Genomic DNA, 21,581 nt, shown 5'->3' on the forward strand with positions numbered 1-21,581 from the left:
CGTTCTGTCAGGTCTGTGAATAATGTCCAAGCTGCTGTTTTGAATAGTTTATGTCTACTGGGATCAAAGTTGTGGAATTTAGTGGAGTCATGTTTATTTATTTCCACATTTAGGGATCAAAGAACCATCTGGAAGTAAAATATCGATCCTCTATAGGGGTAAAGTATAATTTTTCAACAAGTCTAGAAAATGTGATAGCCAAATCACACAGGATTCAGTAAGGAGATTCCTCAGCAACCATTTATTATGACATCATTTTTTCCCCCATAAACAACTAAGATGAGTTTAGTAAAGGCATTTTCAGTCTTTTTCCAACTTCTGCAATGAAATTTCTGCAATTATACTGACTCATACTAATTGGCCAATAAAGCAGCAGTGACTAAATATGTTCGCTGCAGCTATTTTTGAAATTCTTTTGTAGGAAAGCTAAGTATCTTTGACCTTTTTTCTCCCCCTCAGTGCTGTGTGCTAATGTTCTCCCTCACTGAACCTCTCCTCTTCTTTCAGTCTTTCCTCCAAACATGAATCTACCAACAGAACCGTGCTTCACTGCCCTGCGCAGATAGCACAGTACATTTTCTGAAGTTTATGCCTGTTATTAATGGTCTGTCACTCTTCTATTTTAGTGAGTGGGTTATTTAATGCAGTCATAAAATGTGTGTAGTCACATAGATAGCCATCAGGCTCAGTTTTACATGGGAGGAAACATATCTTCCGGCACCTTGGCAGTTTCTACACTTCATAACCCGGCCTGGCTCTTTCTGACGGTGATGCTTTACGGTCTCCTCCGTATTTGTTTGTTTATATAATAAATAGCTCAGATTATTTGAGTCCCACACATAAAGCATTTTCTTTCTTCAAATGTGAGCTGGATGCATTTTCTGTGACTAAGATGGTCGTCCGACTCAATTTTCAATTAATAACTTCACGGCTAAAAGGACACACACAGTCCCTTTTCCGTTCACCCAGACTTTTGCAACATCAAAGTGAAGGCACTAATGTTATTTTTACAGTTAACAAGTAAGAAAGAAGATATTGCTTCAAATTCAACTTAAATTTAGAATTACGGACAAAATAAAGGCATTTGAAGTTCTATACATTCTGCAGTTTCTCTTCAGGTTTACAGTCAGTCCTATTCCAACTGGACAATAATCACAAACAAGCATTAAAACTGGTTAAAACACTAATGGTTAGCCACTAGTGTTTTTGTTTTGTTTATCATGGCTGATCATTTCCTCTGATGGTTTGAAATAATATTGAACTGCTGAGCCGCAGTTTTTTTTTCATGCTTGTTTAAATGTGGTTCAGATATGTAACCCACACGGACCTGAAACTCCAAACCGATGATCAGAATTAAAGAAGCTTTGCATTTAAGAAGCAAAGGATCAATTGTCTCCTCAGGATATTCCTTGCATAGACAACAAAAAGAGAAGTGATGGACAGTCTTCTGTGAAAAGCTACAAAATGGTAGAATTAAAAAAAAGAAAACAACATTGAAAAAAAGGGAAGCCACAGATTAATAGATTTTGTCCATTGGGAGACGAAGGACATCAAATACTGAGCAAACTGTGGTTGCAGTGATGCAGTCTGAAGACCAAGTGTTTGCAAGGACGTCTCCCTGCACGTGAGCTGCTTTGTTGTTGATCTCTGCCTCCTCCCCTCCTTTGTTTTCAGTTCCCTTCTTCGCTCTCACCTTCCTTCAGCCCACCTGCCATTCCCTCCAACACACTGTTTCATAAATATTCAGCAGCTCAGCCAGACCTCTGGCCAGAGTTCCAGGAAACCCCAAAAAAGGTAGAAAAAACCCCAGATCAAGCATTGATTCTGGACTGCAACTTCCCTATGGCTACGGTACCCATGGTGACAGGGTGAAGTATTATGGGATGTGTTGTCATGGGGACCTATGAAACTTACCCTACTCACTGTTGTACAGGAAATTGAATCTTTTTCATCTTATTTTTTGCCATGAACAAAAATACAACTCAGTGATTCTTGAGAATAGGGACAAAATGGGTTTTAATTTTCCCCATTTTTTAAAAATTATTTCTCAACCTTATGTATGCAAATATGACAAATAATGTTTTGGAAATGTAAAGATGATAAGATACAGGCTCCCATTTGTTTTTTAAAAATTACATTTTTAATCGACCTGACCCAGAACTTTGTCATCACCATCTGACAAAAATAAATATAAAATAATCTTTTAATGAACCTATTAGTGATGTTTTACTCATTTTTACAGACAAATGCTTCTCAAGAAACAAACAAACAAAAAAAATATTTAAAACAAAAAACAAAAAGTCCATCTGATGGAGTTGACAGTGCATGATGGTGTTGACACAGAACTGAAGGTGGTGACAAACTAGTGAGTTAAAAGAAAAACTTGATACATGTGAAGTTTTGCAATTTATGTAAAATACATTAAAATGAATTAATTGCACATTTAAGTGAGATTTGACAACAATTTCATTCATTGAAAGAGTCAGAAAAACTCTGATGGAGTTGACAAAATACCAAACTACCTCAATTTATATGATGTTATTCTGAAGGAGGCCATATTGTAGCTCATCAGGTCCATGAAATATTTACATTATACTAAAATTAAGCTTTTATTTCACAAAATTTCATCAAAGTTTTGTAAATTGTCAGTTATGGTGTTGACACATCATGGTTGTGAGAAACAACGTAGGAATAAAAAGAAGAAAAAACTAAAGAATAACATAAGCTAACCAGAGCTAACTAGCCCTCTGAGCAAAGGAAGAGAAAAGACGACGTCTTGGGGTCCTCAGAAGTTCTGGTGCCCCCCAATAATGTCTGATTTGTTTTACATTCTTTTAAATTCTGACAGTGTTGACAAAAACTAGGGACAAATTTCAATGGAGTTGGAAAATATATAAAAAAATATTTTTAATATGACTACTTATACTGAATTGTCATAATATATAATTTTAGTATTTCTTTAATTGTTTCAAACTATTATAATGTATTGAGTTCTGCTCCTGGACAAGGGCTTTTAAAGACACCAGTCACCTACTACAATGTTTAAAATAATAAAAAAAAAATATTCAGCAAACACCAGGAAAATATACATTGTTGTGCTCACATGACCCAGGTTAGTTTAGTCAGACATTTGAAAAAAATATATATATATTTTGTGTATATTTTATTCAAATTTTGTGCTTTATTCATAGGACCTGTTTTGTCCCTATTCTCAAGAATCACTGAACTAATAAACTATAACTAGTATCTGCTGCACAGGTGGAAGGGGTCATTTTCAATCGTTACCATTTCTTTCTATTTTAAGACGTTTACTTAAACAATGGGTGTCCAGTTCCAGTTCTCAAGAGTCAATGTCCTGTTCTCTTTGGTACAAACCCACAACAAAGAGGAGAAGATTTTAAAACCTCAATGCTCTTCCATTCCACAAATTGCACTCCATTGTATTGGTTCATCATATATAAATTTGATAACATGTTTTGAAGTTTGTAGTCAAAAGGGGACAGATAATGAAGTTGTTTAAGTGGTATAAATACTAACATTTTACAGAAAAGCAGTAGGCTCAGGCCAATAAAGGGGGCAGAAATGGATTTCTGGGTTGTTCCTTCCTTTAGGAATTTCAGATGTTTCATTATCAGGCAAAAATGTCACATTTTTAAGATTTTAAGAATTTTTTCTGCCTCTGAAATATGGCAACATTTTGCCGTTAAGACAAAACATCAGGCTTGAGGAAATTAAGAATTACAATACTTATTAAAGGGGGAGTATTATGTAAAGTAATGTTATTCCCTCATCAAAATCATTCTTGGAGTGTTGCTTTGATCCTTTCGTGCCTGTCTGAGAAATGCCTGAAGCCCGCGTGGCAGCCATTTTGGGGTGCATAAATGCTTGCGCCCACAAAGCAGGGCCAATTTCCACAAATCTCCTCCCTGGTGCTAAAGTTTCCAGCTGAGATTCTGTCCCACAGAGCACTGGCCCTCCACAACATCTCCCACTGAGTTTCTTCAGACTAGCAGCAGCAACAATCAGCAAACCTCGTGAAACTGTGTTTTCTGAGCCTGTCACACAAATTACTTCTCAGTCCAACGCTCCTTGAATAACATAATGAAAGAACATTGTTGCGATGACATCCTGAAGGTCAAGTGTTGGAAAGAGCAGGAGCTTCTCAAAGAGACAAACAATTTCAAGGCGTTAAATTGGGAATAGAAAGTTCTTTTAAGTCATGAAATAGCACTATGGCACTTTAGAGACACTCTGACTCCTTAGCATGAATGTTTGGTGTGAAGAGGGAAATCCCTGTAAATGCGTTTTAATGTCCACTTTAAGGAAACTAAAACTGTAAGGTAAAGCACACCCACCATCAATGGAACATTGATCCACACTGAAACACTTAGAAACCCTGCAATATGGCTGAAGGTTTGATACGAGGCAGTGCCCGTCAGATTGATTGTGTAACAGGGGAGTCGGTGACGTCACTGCACCCCCTTCATTTCATCGGCTCTGCTTCTATTTCCACACACATGCATGCGTGCTGAGAGGTGGGGGGACTGAGCTCCAATTCCTTTATGACTCATCTTTGCTCCCGTCTGACGCAAGAGCATGACTGGGTCCATACACACTACCTTCCCACACACACACACACACTCACACACACACACACACACCTCCGTCTCTTCTAGGTGCTGAGATGCAGCCGCCGTCCTGAAACTGCCCCTCTGCTGTGCTGTTGTTCTCCTCTGTATTTATTTTGTCGTTCTTTCTGTCTCTGACAGAGACCCTGTTGCGGTTTCTGCTTTGTTTTGTCTCCTGTACGATGCCTCTTCTAGGCTCCTGAGCCTCTACACTCTTCCTCCTCCAAATATGTTCCTTTATCGCTCTATTACTGCCTTTTCTCTCCTTTTTTGTATTTGTTAATCTGTTTTCTCCCCTGTCTGACATCCCACTTTTTTCCTCCCTTTTTTTCCCCTCCTGCTGTTTTCTGTCCCATCTCGTTCCTCCTTTCATCTTTGTACTGCTGTCTCTATCCCTCCTCTCCTTCTCTCTTCCTCTACTACTGCCTCAGCATACTAAGCAGAAGTTCTCTGATTACTTTTCTTCCTGAGAAACGATGAATTCAACTCCAGAGCTCACCGCCGCTACCTTCACCCGCTACCCGTTGCCATGGATACAGCCTCAGCACTTGGCATTATTGAGGAAGGGGTGAAAGGAAGAGGGAGGAGGAGGAGGAGGTTGTTATGTGTTGTCACACAGAGACCGTTCTGAAGAAGCCCACTCAGAGATTTTTTTTTTTTTCCTGATGCGTTTAATTTTCTAAATGCAGAAATTAAAAATAAATAAATAACACACCCAAATGCTAGGTCACAATGCTCAACTAATTGTCTCCATTTTGACACTGCAGCTGTACTTTGTGTTCATGAATCAACGACATATTACAAAGCATAATTTATCTAGCTAATATACAGCCCCAGTATATTAGCTAGATAAATGTGCAGAGTTATTACTCTGGAACACAAAGCACACCGAGCGTTTCCTTTTTCTGGACTCTGTTCAACAAGAAGAAGAACAATACATCCATTGCATGTCATATAGATTATTATCTTTCAAAGTGTCACTGTTAATGTCATTATTTATTCCAAACAGAGATTTTTCTTGTCACTGAATGAGCACTCCTCCCTCTCCCGCCTCCTCGGAGTTATCTGTCACTGTCAGTCATGTCAGTATGTCACAGCGGATGGGGGAGACGGTTGGAAAATGGACAGCCACTATCGATCAGTCAATACAGTTTATTAGGCCTTGGCCCTTTGGGAAAGTGACAGATAGCTGTACAGCAGGAGAAAAAAAACCCCCACAGATTTACTTCTGACTCACTCATGTACGCCTGGGTTATCTTGACACTCAAAGTAAAGGCGGGGAATGACACAAATATGGCAACGTTGGCAGATAAATGTGCGCTAACGCTGCTCTGTTTGTGTGCAGGCACATTTGTTTTTGCCTCTGCTGTTTCTAGATATACACTCATTACAATAAAACTAATGGAAGCCCTTTGTGGGTGTTACATCCCGATGATCTTCCTCTGTAGCATAAAAATGTTCTTTGTCCAACTGTGTGTGCATGACAACATTTCTATTTCCTTTTTTTCTTAGAATGTCTTCACATGTATTAGAAAACTTGGTTACAAGCAAGAGATTTTCTTTCTCTGAAGCCCGCTTGGCTATGTGTTCTGAAGCTTGTGGTCAAGAGTGAAGATGGTAATTGTTTTATATGTTATTCTTTCTCATAGTTGAGAAAAAATAACATAATTACAGCTATGCATCACTATACAAGCAGGTAATTGAAAAGTAACATATCTGTTTAAAAATATAAGGTAAAATGTATCTATATTGTAGCAAAGTGGCAGACAAAACGCTTACAGTAACAAAAGTTAACTCTTTAGTTCATGCCCATGCTCAGGTGAGGGGTGGCGGCGAAGTGTGGGACTGAGGCGGAGCAGGGGGGATGCAGAAGGAGACCCATGCAGCAGTAAACAGGGGAGGGGTCGGTTGAAAAAAGGGCCAGAAAAGATATCGACACATACACCTACCCTGTAGTAGTCCGTGCTGTAAACATCTCTGGACATGCCGAAGTCTCCAATCTTTACCAGCAGGTTCTCACCCACCAGACAGTTCCTGCAAAAAGGAATAACCAGATAATAAATACAAACACTGATATGTTACAGAGGTGGGCTGGCCATCAGAGGCTGAAGTCTTGTGTGTTTTGATGTTTTCCTGAATCAAACAGTTTAATTATCTCTCTTTACTGTCACCAAGTTTTACAGGAGTCTGCTGATGACTTATTCATTTGTTTTCAAGTGTTTTCAAGCAGGGGAAGATACAAAACATGCAGGACTTCAGCTCCTGAGGGTGGAATAAATTTACTCCACCGGTTAAACTGTGAACAGGCTTCAAACAGGCTGTTCACACCATTCGGTGTCGCTAAAGTCAATTATCCTGCACAGATGGGGGAATCAAAATTCCTCCACAGAGATGAAAAACTGATGTAAGTTTGATGGCAAATTCTTGCTGCGTAGGGTAGAACAACCAGTTATTAGCTCTTGGGGGCAATTACCTTTTCACCACGGCACAGACTGATTTGGTTAACTTTTTTCAAAATGAAATCAAAATGTATTTGTCATTTTGTATCTACTTGGGTTCTTTTTTCATCTGATATTGAAATTTATTACATGTTCTACAAAAAAAAGTGGAAGTAGAACAAATCCAAAATAGGTGAAATGCTTTTCAGGGCTCAGTATTCGAAGGGTTCATTCAGTTATTTCCTATTGTGATGATGAATGAATCTATCAGACAGACACCACATTACACAGATCTTATGTACTGCACACTGTGTCCTGTAATTTCTTTGGTGGCTGCTCTTTTCTAAAATATTTCAGCTTTTTTTGGAAAATTGTAGTGATTGTTTAAGTCGTGAAGACGAGTATTTCGATGAGATCTTTTTGGACGCTTATGAATGTTTTCTTGTCTTTTCCAACTAAATTTAGGAAAATAACACAATAAAGTAATTCATTTATGAGTGTTTACATTTAATTTCACAGATTTTTTTTCAATATTGCTTGTTGATAAAAAAAAAAGAAAAAAAAGAAGGAAACAAGTCGATCAAGCAGATAATAACGTAGTAAGTGACGCACCTGGTGGCCAAGTCGCGGTGCACAAAGTGCTGCGAAGCCAGGTAGACCATGCCAGATGCTATCTGTTGGGCAATATGGAGCATCTGAGACTGGGTCAGCTCCACGGGTCTGGTGGTCTGGCCTTCTGCCATCAGAACCGCATCTGGTCCGTGAGCCCTACAAGAGAACAGGTGACAAACGTTCAGATGTGCTTTGTACTTGAAGCCTCAAACAAAAGACGCAGAGCAATACTCAGCTTCTCTCGAGGAGAGTTTTTAAATGACAAACTGCTGCTGAACATTGTTTCCAATTGTCTTATTATGTGTGTCCACATTGGCAACACTCCGTGCAATCAGGAAGCGAGACGTGCCTGAGGAACTTGTTCAGGTCTCCGTGCTTCATGTACTCAAACACCATGATGAGAGGGTCGCTCTCCACACAAACGCCGTAGAACGTGACGATGTGCTCATGCTGCAGGTTGGTCAGCAGCTCGGCCTCTCGATGGAAATCCTTCCTGGCGTTTTCACTGGCCTCTTTCAGCGTCTGCAAACACATACACATATGCACACATAAGTGGCATTTTTAGCCGAGCAACAAATAAAGAAACTCTGCGCTTTTTGCTTTCTACGCTGCTGATGATTAGCAATTTTTCATTCTGGGCTTTCAACATATTATGTTGGTTCTTTTTTCTCAGTGGAAGCAAACAGAGTGATCTCCCAAACAAACTGCGTTCCAGCTCAGAATACAAAGAGTTAAATTAATATTACATAGTCAAAGACAAGGTGGGGAGGTAAAAACAGCCTTTTTCTAAACTAATCTTAATCTCTTCAGTGAATCAGGAAATCTTTGAGGGAGGTTGAGTAACACAAGCATCTGTGACGGAGAAAGAAGAAATGAGAGAAATGTCAGTGTGTGAATAGGGCATGAAGAGTTGCAGGAAATTAAAGTGATACGGGCTCTGTATTAGTTTCCCATGCAAAAAAAAAAGATATAGAAAAATTCTCTTGTCCTACATGAATAATAGATTGTCTTCCTACATCATATGACATGGATATACGTGAGTCGGTGTCTCTCTGTGTACCAAAACACAGAAAGAAACTCAGATTACACACACAGAACAAGAGGTCATGAAGTGAATGACCCATAACCCTTGGCTCAGAAAGCACAGATGGTAGAAAACCTGACTGCATGCAACTTCTGCAGCCAGCATTAAAGCAAAAGTGCATCAGGAAATGTTTTTCTGGTCATGTACATACCAGTCTGTAATAGGATACAGCATGAAGATTACATACACGACTATAAGAAGATAAGAAGATATGTGAAAAACCATCGTAAAGTCAAGTAAAATTAAGAAGTGGAAGGGAAAAAGATGCTTGTTTTTTGTCATGAATATGTATTGTGCTGCTTCGAAGCCATACTTTTAATGCAATATACATTATCTCTACCTCATTTGCATGTTAGCAGACTGAATTTTTGTAAGTTGTTTGCTCTCATTCAGAAAATCACCTCTGCCTCAGATTTTAAAATGAATTTATCTCTGGGTTGCATGAATATGCTATGTTCATTGTACCTCTGCATGCATGTTTAGGTGTCATCTCAAGTCCTTTGCAGGCTCTAAAGTTCAGCATGCACTGCATGATGTTTTTAGTAATATTCAGCTCCAGCTCAAACTGTACAAACAACATCACGGGATTTAATAATTCACAGCTCACAAATCATGTTCTCACACCATACAACTCGATCCTTGGATGCAACCTGACTGCTCACAATGTATGCGCATTTATGGCACATTGAAGCCTTGAATCCAGAACTATGAGGAAGAAGAAAAGCGTGGAAGTGAGGAGCCACTTGCCTTAGAAGAAGACACGGTTCAACAAAAAGCAAAAAGTTTTCGTCCTTGCCAAATCTTGCCTTTCTGCGTCAAAAAACCGCAACCTAATTTCACTGCACTTGTCTGTAAACTTTTACTGCAACTGTTTTATGCTAATGTTAGAAAGATGAGGAAACCTTAAATTAAATATGCAAACAGACATGCTTGGGGGAAAAATATTTTATGTGGCTTTGTAGAGATCTGAAGTTCATAAACTCAAATATTTAAATTTCTGTCTTTTGTACTGACTTGTGTACTTTCAAGCAATCAACATTCAATTATAATATTAATATATCGCATTGCTGGTTGTACTTAATTCTAGCACGCCATTTCAATGACTTTTGAGAGTTTCAGGTAAATTTGTGGTGCTGCTTCAGCAGTGCCACACCCTTACCAGAGGGTTTAATTTTGTGTGACTGTATTTCTGATTCGGAGCTGGACGCGAAGTGTTACAACCTTTTTACTACACGATGTCCAGCACACAATTAGAATGAAACTCGGCCAGATCTCAAAATTGTTGCACAACTAAGAAATCAGGTGAAAATGGATCAACGCTCGCACACTGTTACCTGGCCGCTTCCTTTCTACGCGATTCCGCTCCATTCCCATTTCTCTTTGCTGCTCCAGCTGGGGTTTTCCCTGTTGATCTGGATTTCTCAAGTATAATTTCAACCAGCCAATCAGTGAACAGTAGAAGTTGTAAACGATGACGTCGATTTTCTGCGTCGTTTTAGAATTGTAGTCTGCATAGACATAATATAAGCATATATCATGTCTATGGTAGTCTGCCCGTAGTTTGGCGGCAGCAGAGGAAGTGAATGAAGCCACTCAGTCCGTTTTGGCCACGCTTCCGTATGTTGAATTAAGATTAACAGCCACTTTGTTTGGATTTCTCTCTTTGTGGTAGAGGACTGCTGTTTACAGTGCAGACAATTTTTGGTAAGCATCATAGTGTCGTTACATACACCACGGGCAAATGTTAGCGATTGGATAAAATTTTAAACCTCGACATAGTGCACGCCTACAGGAAGCAATTGTTTCTCAACAGTGCAGGAGTTAGATCCTCTGTACAAGTAAAGTGTAGAATAAGGGACTGGTTTTTACGAGGCCTCGGTGTATGCTCAAGTTGAAGGTTTTTCTCTAGAAATTATCTGCATTTAGCTCCATCCATCTGTCCTAAAATCTCTGGCCAGCTTCCCTGTCGCTCAAGAAGAAAACTGTCCTCACAACACAAAGATGCCAACACAAAGTTCATGGTAGGGATGGTGCATTCAGGGTGATGTACATGTATAGATTTCAATCAGACGTAGCATTTTGTAAGTTTGATCTCAATTGTTGAGAGTAGCTTCTTTCCTACATGTGCTCTGTTTGTTTACTAGTTTCATTATTCAATTAATTGTTTCCTTTTAGTTTCACAATCATGTGCTGCAGTGTGTTGGTCTATTACATAAACTCCACTTAAAATCTAAGTCTGTTATTGTGACAACAAAACGGGCAAGAGTTCAAGATGAATGGATATTTTTTGTTAAGCACAAAAATAAAATAAATGAAAATAAATAAATAAAAATAAAATCACTTAGCAAAAATATTTTTTGCTAAGTGATTTGGCTTCCTGCTTAATTCCAGGATGTTGAAACCGACAATTTCTCTCCAATTTTCAGCTTTGTAGTTTACACAGAATACTTTTTATGAGTATGGATTTACAGCTAGTCAAATAAGGAACACATTTAGTCTCAACAAAGATCCTGTTTACTGCTTGTCTGTGCTCAATCATTGAAGTGCATCGAATAACCTCTATAAAATAATCATGAATCACTGCACGGAGCTGGCCATAATAAAGCTGGATCCAGGGCCGCTTGCTGCCGCCGAGACTTCCCTGTGAGGCAGAAACGTCTACAAGCGGCCTATCACGCTCTCACTCACTGAACTCAAAGTTGATTTAATTCCCAGGCCAAAAAAGCCACAATATTACGCTGTTAGTCATCCAGTCTGAGCACATTCAGGTTCTTGGACAGATAAAAAAGCAATCAACAACCTCTAACTCAGAACTGTGGTGACTCATTTACATGTGAGAAAGAAACATTAATGGACGTGTTTGGTGTTTCTGATGGATGGGATACAGACAAGTAAGTGTGCTGCATTCGTATGGATGTGAATGTTTTACTGAGCATCGGTACTTCCTGCAGCATGATTTTGATTGATGACTCCTCGGTGTTTAATATACAGTAAGAGCAAAATAAAGTAGCTTCCATGTAATGGCTGACTGGGTGATTGATAAATGACTCCCAAACTGACACCATTAAACTTTCTTAGCGAGTGCATGTTTTAATATGGTAAACAATCAAGGACATGTTCTCGTGCTGCAGCGCAGACAGAGTGCACTGTACGGACAAAATAATTATGTGTAATTATATATTTAAATGGCGAGGCAGTGGCAGATTGTCAGCTTATAAACCGGTGCTCAGACAGCTCGTCTGCCATGGTGTTTGAATTTATGAAAGGCGGAATGAAAAAAAATAAAACGAGTGAAAGGTGATTTGTAGATAGAGACAGCAGGAGAGAAGAGCATTTATTATTTAGAGGACAAGCATAATATTAAACCAAAGTTGTAAACCATCCCATCTTACTTTAAACTTTGCTTTTCCCTCAGGAGTTCTCTAGGCTTTCTCTCAATATTTTAATATTTTATTCCAACTTTTAGCTTCTTTTTCTGCTATTTTGTTTGGCAGATTCTTTGCACATAAAATTTTGAATCATGGCAAGGATTTAAGAAGCAACAACATAACACTTGACGCAGGATCTGAAAGATTGATTGTTCTTCAAGATATTGTACACCATTGATCTACTTGCTAAAATACGTCAACCAGATTGCGTTTTACTTATCAAAGATTCAACCAAAGAAGTGGAACAAGTGCTGTTGCTGTGTTTACAGTCAAAAAACCAGATTAATTTCACAAAATATCTAACATAGTTTTTGTAGTTTCTTAAACCTTCTGATGAGTTGTGTTGCTTGCTTATTTCACTTTTTGCTTGCCTCTTAGATAAATATTTTGTAATTTTGTAGACGTGAACTGAGTTAGATTTGCAATCTCAAATAAAAAACTGCATCAAGTTGCTGAAAGAAACAGACAGCAGCCTGAATTGCAAATCATTAAGTGATGTTTGGAGGTTTTGCTTTACCATAACATCACATTGGACTTCATAAGAAATTTAGTAAAGTGTGTGTTAGATACTCACACAATATTGTTAAACTTTAAAAAAAATCTGTTTCTGGTGCCGAGAGTCCTGCTTCTCTCCCAAAACAATTAAAAAGATTGACATTTTGATTGTAATGGCGCTGCAGCAGAACAAAAAGCAGACTGACCACCTTCAAGTCGTGTTTCTGGGACTTGTGAGGATTAAACAAAAGCCACATCAACTACCAGAAAAAAAAATTATTCTATAATTTAATTAGGAAAACTGCGCAAGTTTTCTTTTGTTTTTATTCAAAAAGTCTGATTTTAATTGACACTCCTTTTTTTAATATAGAGCAATCAGACCTTAATGGCGATCAAATGATTCTTAGCTCAAAAATCTGTACTTTCCTTTACTAGTGAATGCAAAACAAAGTTGTTAAAAGTGGGAGTCAGACTCAGTGGACTATTTCCAAAACGATTAAAAGTGTTTTAAATGAAGTTAGTGGAGGAACAAAAACAAAAGGAAGTTGTAATTTTGCTGTTTGGAGGTCTGGGAGTGCTATTTAAGTTCACGCAGCGCATCAATAAGCTCCGGCCTTGGGGACGTTGTCGAATGGGCATAGAAGTGCATTCCTCTGAAGCCCACTTAATGCCCACCAATCTCTAAAAGCCGTGACCTTTCCGCTCAGAATGCATTAAAAGGCAGGCAGCAGGAAATGTAACTAGGAGAAGCAAGTCACGTCTTCTACACCAGTAAAAATGAACAAGAAGTAAAATAAAATATTGTAACTTAACTTTTCACCTACGTCGTGTTTACAATCACATGACGATATTAGCATCAATGTCTCATCTAGATTTTTATCTATAGGCAAGAAATTAATTCAATTGCATCCGAACAAAAAGCAACCCTAATTTCAGTAATGTAACAAAATATATCAACAATACTTTTCTAGCGGAGCAAAAGTTCAGACATCCGACACAATAACAGGCACTGTTGCACTTTTTGGTTAAACGGACTTTACTGGCACCTTCTAGTCTCGTTCTGAGGAAAGTTCGCTCCACCCCTCACTTCACTTGTAAGCAGTTTGAGGAATTTCTTTTATTTCCAGTCACCCCATTTCATCAAAACGACATCGAGATGAGGTCTTTGACTCACCACAGGACTCCTTTGTTTTAATGCTCAACCGGTTCTTGGTGAATTTAATGCTGCAGTATATTTTGGGTCATTGTCATGTGGCAGGCTCCAGTTCTGCTTCTGCTTTATTTTTATTTTATAGATGTGCCCAATGTCCTTCATCTACACTGTCAAAATCCTGCAGCAAAGCTTTTCCAGACCATGCCACTTCCAGCTCTATGCTTCACAGCTGGTTTGAGTTTATCTTGGTATTCTCTGTTCTGATTTAGACTAATCTGTCAAAAGAACATTATTCCAAAACTCTTGGTCTACACGCTCTCTTGTCTTGTTTTTTAAACAGCAAATGTTTCCCCTATGCCCAATTCCTGCATAGGAGTTTCACATTACCAGGAGCAAGATCCCCTGCAGGTCCTATGACTACTGTCTTTAATTTATTGGAGACTTCATTCAACTTCTTTCGGTCTGCTCACAGGGGGAAATTGTTTGGACAACCACACCTGGGCATGTAAGGCAGTTTTTGAAAATACTCTCCACTTCTTTTGTATAGAAAAATCGCCGATTTTAAATAATTTTGATCCTTTTTACACACCCATTCACTGCCATAGTTTCACTTCCAAATGCCTCAGAAAGGTAGGGTTTTTCTGTCAGAAAGCAAACTAAATATTTGAGGCTTGGAGTTGACAGACCTTCATCAAAAGGAAGCGTAAGGTTGCTCCAATAATGTGAACTTGATATGATACATATGTAGGAGGTTTTAGCAATTTTAGTCAGGTGAAAAATGAGGGAATCCTAATTAATTCCTCTCCAGAAATTGCCTGATTAATGTACTGTATTTTATTTCAAAAAGTGTTATTTTTTACTTTATTTTCGATAAACATTTCTTTTAATCTTCAGGATTATTAAATTTCACATAAACACCCATGCGTACAAATAAACGTAGCTTTTCCAAGCCGTCAGCGGGAACTCCGGTTCTAGAGATTTTTCAGGTGAAAATTTGGTAGAGCAAGCTGACTAAGCTGAAGCTAAGCTGGCAGGCAGCATCAGCAGGTGGTTTCAGGGATAAGCTGGAAGAAAACAGGAAGTCCAAGAAAAGAAAAGAAAAGATCCGTGGGTTTTCGTGAGGAGGATCTGAGCCAGAATGATGAGTCAGAAGAGGGAGAGAGGAAAAAAAAAGATACTGCAGGTGCAAGCAGGAGGTGCAGAGGAGAGGAAGCTAGTGGATGGGGGGAGGAAGGAAGAGGGTGGAAGGGTGGTCCTGTCACAGGTCATGTATAGTTAATGCAAAATTCTTCACCATTCAGATCCTGTTTCACTGCGGACCTGCACAGAGAGGAAGAACCGCCTTGATGGGGAGGCTGATGGGCAGATACATGTTACAGAAGGATGCTTCCTGGGATGCCACTCAATTTCATCCTGGAAGTCAGCGGTTTTAGCTGTAATCCCACCTTACCTCTTACAGAGAAACCCTTGATAGGGACGACTTTGTCATGATAGCAGCGGAAATGGAGGTGAACATAGATTCTAAAAACGACACCAGTGCCATATGAAGGATTATATCTTGGAAGGATGTGTATCTTTTTCAGTAACATGAGATTATCTTCTGTAAATTGCTCAATGTTTTGAATATAATCCAAGTATCAGATATCACTTCTTAATATTGACCTGGCAGTAATTTCACCTTCAACTACACTCTCACTAACTAATTTAAAACCAAAAACATTTTTCAGACCAAATTTCTTTTAAAAACTCATCATGACTTGAATTTTCTTTTCCACTGACCAGTTTTTTTTTTTCTTTTTTTATCAGGACGCAGTATTCAGAGATGCAATATCTGCTTTCTGACAGATGATTACATATGTCAAGAAAATTAGAGAGCAGAATAAGAAACACTGATAAAGGAGATAAAGATTTAACCCAGAACAGGATCATTCCTGTGCTATTTCCTAACTCCCTATACAGAAGCAGAACTATTTGCTCATGTTTCTGCTTAAAAGGCATGCCGTGGAACTGTAAAACGCATGTAAGGAAGTAATTTCATGATTACCTTGACAGCAACGAGTATCTTCTCCTGGTCAGGTGAAAGGTTGTAGCACTCGGCCAGGAAAACTTTTCCAAAAGCTCCTTCTCCCAGTTCTCTCTTCAGCACGATGTTGTGTCGCTTAATGTGCTGGACAACTGGACAATATGAGACAGACAGGAGACAGGATGTAAAAAAAAAAACATGAACATAAGGCAAAATTTGCTTATTGCTGAGGCATGTAGGTTTTTTAAAATCAGATTTTGTGATGTTTATGACTGAGAAGGAAAAATATTCAACAGTTTTACGTATTGAGAAATGTCAAAACCAGAAGTTTGCATATGAGCAACAAGTCCGTTTATTGTTTTGTTTATTGTTGCACAGTCGTGTTGAAGCCTACGCTGTTTCCACAAGGTAGGGAGGTAGAATTTATCCAAAACGTCCTAATATGTTGGAGCAATGAGAGTTCCTTCCACTGGAACTAATGGACCGAGCCTGACTGCTGAAAAACAGCCTCACACCATCAACTTTACTCTTGAAACGATGCATTCAGGCAAGTGCTGTTCTCCTATCAACCACCAAACCCATACTTATTAGTTAGATCGCCAGACAGAGAGGTATGACTCATTATTTGACTGCCCTGGAGTCCAGTGGAGACATCCTTAGCAAAACAGCGTCTAATGCTTTGCACTGGACTTGGGGATTTAGGCAATGAATATTAATACAGGTACATCATCCTTAAGTTGATTGTTTATGTTTTGCCTCGTTTTTAGCAAAGAGCACTTTAAAAACTATATTGTAGGATGATTTAATCTTTGGTATTTTAGACTAAAAATAGGAAAGTATAAGTTGTTGCAGTTGCAGGGCAATGTCGCCCCATTTCTCTTGTTTTTGTTCTATGCCACACAAAGAGAAAAGATAAGAAATCCCTAGAGAGCAAAATTTGACCTTGTCTTTTTTATACTGCATTTTCTCTATGCATTAACAGTAACGATAAGGCCCGATGACTGTTGTATAAGGTGCTGCCATTATCCTGTAATTAGTATGAAAACAAAGTAAGAACAGCTGGTAGCTGTAGGTGAGCTTTCAGTGTTGTTTCGCTGTCGCTAAATTCATTTTAAAAAAACTTCAGTCAAATATTTTTTGATGTCTTGTTTCCTCCATGTTTCCCACAGTGCTTAAAACCTACAAATTATTCCTAATTGGTCATTTTCTCACAATTTTCTTCTTTTTTTTTTCAGCAAAAATACATGATTTGAAAATCCTTCTTGCACCACATGTGGTTTCTGTCGCAATAAATAAACAAAAAAAAAAAAAGCAATGGTTTCCAATCCTTGCAAATTGCTTTTGCTACTTGCAGCTTGGGTTCCAACCTGCACGTTTCTAAGAGAAATAGTAAAATTTTGAAAAGTAATCAGTAGTTTTGGTATTTATCTGTTCAGATGTACCATAATACACTGCGCCTCTGTTTTGCTTAATGCATGTAATCTCCTCCTGCTGCCAGCTCACCCACAGTTGGCTCAGAGGGAGCAACACTGTTTTCTGTTGCTAAGGAATTTGTGACTCTATGCCAGCTGATTTCAAGAAAATTTGGCTTTTCACCGTAATTATGACTCAATGTCTTATGATACAGGATGATTAACACTGTGTTATCCTTACTTATACTTCATTAACCCTTGGCTTTTACGGCCCAGATGTTGATGCATAAGAAAACCTGAGGCACACGAGCTTGGGAATACCCTGAAACACACACACATCAGCCCATGAAGGAGGATAAAGGAGATTTATGCATGATGAGATTAGGAGGCATATTTAAAGAAAAGCTGTCCGCTCAGAATATCACATTAAAGCCCAGCCAGTTTCTGAGAATCAGTCGCATTGATCCACACTGTAAACTGGCGATGTTAACCACAACAGTGTCATACAGACAGAAACAGAACAAAAGTGTTATTATATATTTAATACTCTAGAATATTTAACATCGGTTTCAGACTACACAGTACTCCTTTCTTGTGATATTTTCACCAGAAGCATCAGGCTGTTATCAAAACCGTTACTATGGACGTGATTTGACCCAGATACACACCAGCCTCGTCTCCTCACTGACCTGTTTGATGTCAAAATGAACACGTTTAAAAAGTGGACTTCATGAAAGGAGGACATTGTTTAAGACTGATTGCATATGTCCAGCACCTTGCCTGCTCCGTCGCTTTCCTGCCATGTAGCAATTTAACAATGCCTCAGGCGGTGAGTTCAAGGTATAAAAGAATCGCTTTGATAAAAAGTTGATGTCATATTTTTAAGCCCATGACCTGATTATGATTTATAGAAGATAATATTTTCTGCTGTATATTATTCCTTCTAAAAGTGAAATGAAATAATAAATTTTGTTTGTGTTATTTATTTGCGTTCCTTTAAAACATTTGACAAAGCATCTCTGCTTAACCTGGTTTGCATCTGTGTTTGCAACAAAACAGAAAATCAAAACGGGAGGGAGTTTTTTTTCTCCCCAACTGGATGAAATATCTGTTTAATTTCTGAGCCAAATCAAACGCAACACTAAGCTGAGCTTTCACTTATACTTTGGTCATAGTGAGACTTTCCACTGAAATGAAAAAATGTGTTGTTAATTACAGAGGCTGCAAATGCAGTAGCAACTGCAGAAATGTGCTAAAGAAATAAACTCGACCTGATTTGACTTGGTTTAACTCCCGCTACCTATGTTTTTTGTTTTTTTTATTGAGTTCTTATAAATGGTGGTGGCTGGGGGAAGGAAGGGATCTGCTGTAGCTGTCTGTGTTGCAGCTAAGTTTAAAAAACCTCTGACTAAAAACTATCCTTTGTTAAATTAAAGATTTGTGAAGGTAAATTATGAGGAGTCCACTGCAATTCTTTATGTAGAGATTGCTGTTTGGAAAATGTGACTTAAAAATATTTACCTTACTTTGAAATGTTTTTTTGTTTTTTTTTAATAATCACCAAATGCTCCATGTCTTTGCTGAAAACATCTGCTGAAAAACAATCAGCATGCTCCTTTGTGATAAGTTACAAATAATAGACAAAGCCAGAGAATTGTGTGGTTTAAAACAGCAACAGAAAAATGCAGTTTGTTGTGGCCATCTATGTAAAGTTTGCAAATTGTAATTTCTACTAATTTAGTTTTCTATTTTGGGAAGTTAGAATTTATTTAAGTTATTGTAGATCCAAAATCTGTAGTTAATTTGTATATTTGAATTGATTAGATTATGTTGGTAATTGGTTAGACCCTCCCATTATTTTGAGCAATTAAAAACACACCGGGTGCTTGGGGGAGGCATTGTTTGGCAAATGTTTGTTTTGTGGATGGGGGGTTTTTTGTAAATGATTTTTTGACCACTTTCCACTTTCCATCATATTAAGTTAAATTTTGATTTTGGCTAGGTTGTAGGACATTTTTGGTAATTATTTTGTCGCTAATTTTTTTTTACCAGAAATAAATAATTTATTTTTTTCAAACAAATTAAGTCGGAAGTGCGTTCAAATCAAAAACCACCTGTTAACACCCACGGCCTTTGTTGGAATATTGTTTTTTGGAAACTAGAAGGCCGTGACACATTTATTATCACGTAATGTGCACAAAGGTTGATGCAATTTTGTGCTTTTTCAGTTTTGGTTGTAAAGTAGGCCTAAGTAGCCTCAGAACTGTAGGAAAAGTTTTGGTAACACTTTATTTGAAGGGGCGTGCATACAGTTCACATAATTAGTTACAATTCTCCATGCAACAGCAGAATACAACGAACCCATGTTCCCTAAAAGACAGCTACCCGCTATTTAACCATCTAATTACCTCTCCACACCATTTCCTACTGTGGCTGTAAGTATTTGTCCATGAAAGTGCCTTGCGCCACTTCTCCTTAATTAACATCTTCAAATAGCAAATAAATTGATGTGTGCAGACCAATGCTTCCTCCATCTCCTTTATTTTCCTTTGGCGTGAAGCCCTGTTGGCTCTCTTTTACAGTGGATTCTCTTTTTATTGCACAAGTAATGTGTCAGTGTAATTATTATCCATTCATAAAAGAAGAATGTATAAGTAAATGTAATTTCCGTACCTGGCAATTTAAGGTTTTTGTTTTACTGTTATGACAGCTGCTTGTTAAACCTCTGCTCTGGAACGTGTATGATGTGCAGTCGACCACATTTAATACGTTTCACGTACATGATATCTGGTATTAAAAATGAGTTATTTATTGTATTTACCTTCATTTAATCTTCCTCAATCTGTTCTTAAATTTACTCCTGTTTGCTTAGCAGTTCTCATCGGCATTCAAACTCTGTTTTAAAAGCAAAGGGAATGAATGTTCCCAAACTACTTTCTCTAACATCTTTGGCAGTTCATTTACATGGACAGCTCTAAATGTCTTCATAACCTCCTAAGAGATCCAATTTGATCAGCATCTTCTAAGCACCTAAAACATTAATTGTAGCCTGTTCGCCGTCTGTCCTTTTCTTTACTCCTGATTGTCTCATCTGTCCAAAATACTTTTTTATGGTGACATAAAACAACTTCAGCAGCTTGGAAATAGTGTGTCTCTTTGCTGGAACCAGGCAGTCCAACAGGTCAGATGAAACGGTGTTTGACAGATGGTTAGCGAGAAGAAATCCAGCTATGCCAAACTCTTCCCCGATACAATCTGAGCTGATCTCGTGTCTCTGGTTTTCCTCTGCATTTTTTCTATAAGTGAGCCACCACATGCCCTCTTACTACGAGGCGTAACTAATTGTGACCTACATTTTTTGACGTGCGAGTGCACGAGGAAGTGTGCTTGTCAATGGGTGTTTATGAACACTGTGCTCTTCTGTTGACATATGAATAACATTTTCCAGAAGGACGGTAAACCGTGGTTGAAACAAAATATGAACCCTGAGATTTGACTGGATAATAATGATGGAACAACTGAGTGATTTAATACGTGATGTAGAGAGAGGAGTGTTGCTCTCTCAATCCAGAGCTAACAGTCAGGACTTTGTCTGAGCCTGTTTGTGAAGTCTGACTTTTACTACAAAAAACTTTAGATATTCTAGGTACTATTTCAAGTTACACTTTTCATTCATATAGTTTAGCTTTTTGCTCCTAATGTCCTAAAATCCCCTGATGGGATTAGTGCTGCTCTGCACCTCATAACTTTTCCATAAGGGAATTTTATTCCCAAATTATACTTTGCAGCTTTTCTAATTTATATTGAACTTTACTGACCACAAATAACAGACCCACTGTCTTAAGTTTACATAAAAAACTAATGTAAATCACAGTAATGTGAAAAATATTGTACTTTGCATGAACCTGTTTTACGGCTAGCTACTACACCAAACATATTGACTGCTGAGCTTATCTCCACATCACCCCACTTTCAAAAGCCTAAATAGCTTTTAAAAAAAACCTGTTGTTTAAAATTAATAATAGTATTTATGCTGAAACCGTACATAAAGTTTGAAAGATAGAAAAATCATCTGCTTCGTCATGAACATGTCGATAAAACGAGCAGCTTCTTAGCATGGCTTGCGGCGCATAAATGAGGAAACAATTATTTTTTGGAAAGCTAGTGTACATGGCCAAGAAGAGTCACCTGCGTCTTGTTAAAACCAGTAATTCAGTTTTCCCAATTTTATTTTGTATAATTTGGTTTTTATTGATTCATTGGCAGTTTTATAATCTGGGCTGAGCCAAGATTTTTACGCTTGTATAA

At 38.2% G+C, this 21,581-nt stretch overlaps 1 protein-coding gene across 5 annotated transcripts in view; it reads right to left on the reverse strand.

Moving 5' to 3' along the window:
• The window catches only part of ntrk2a (neurotrophic tyrosine kinase, receptor, type 2a), a 99,596-nt gene that overhangs the window by 11,339 nt on the left and 66,676 nt on the right, over nucleotides 1-21,581 (reverse strand). For 4 of the 5 annotated variants that reach the window (XM_016669479.1, XM_016669482.1, XM_016669480.1 and 1 more), the window contains 4 exons: nucleotides 15,883-16,013; nucleotides 8,028-8,200; nucleotides 7,679-7,834; nucleotides 6,572-6,662 (listed from right to left, as the gene is read on the reverse strand). In XM_016669479.1, the coding sequence (XP_016524965.1) occupies nucleotides 6,572-6,662; nucleotides 7,679-7,834; nucleotides 8,028-8,200; nucleotides 15,883-16,013 (551 nt within the window). The remainder of the gene's footprint in view (nucleotides 1-6,571; nucleotides 6,663-7,678; nucleotides 7,835-8,027; nucleotides 8,201-15,882; nucleotides 16,014-21,581) is intronic. The other variant, XM_016669481.1, reaches the window with a different exon arrangement.

The sequence above is a fragment of the Poecilia formosa genome, unplaced genomic scaffold (assembly GCF_000485575.1).
Source record: "Poecilia formosa unplaced genomic scaffold, Poecilia_formosa-5.1.2 Scaffold25, whole genome shotgun sequence".
Lineage (NCBI taxonomy): Eukaryota > Metazoa > Chordata > Actinopteri > Cyprinodontiformes > Poeciliidae > Poecilia > Poecilia formosa.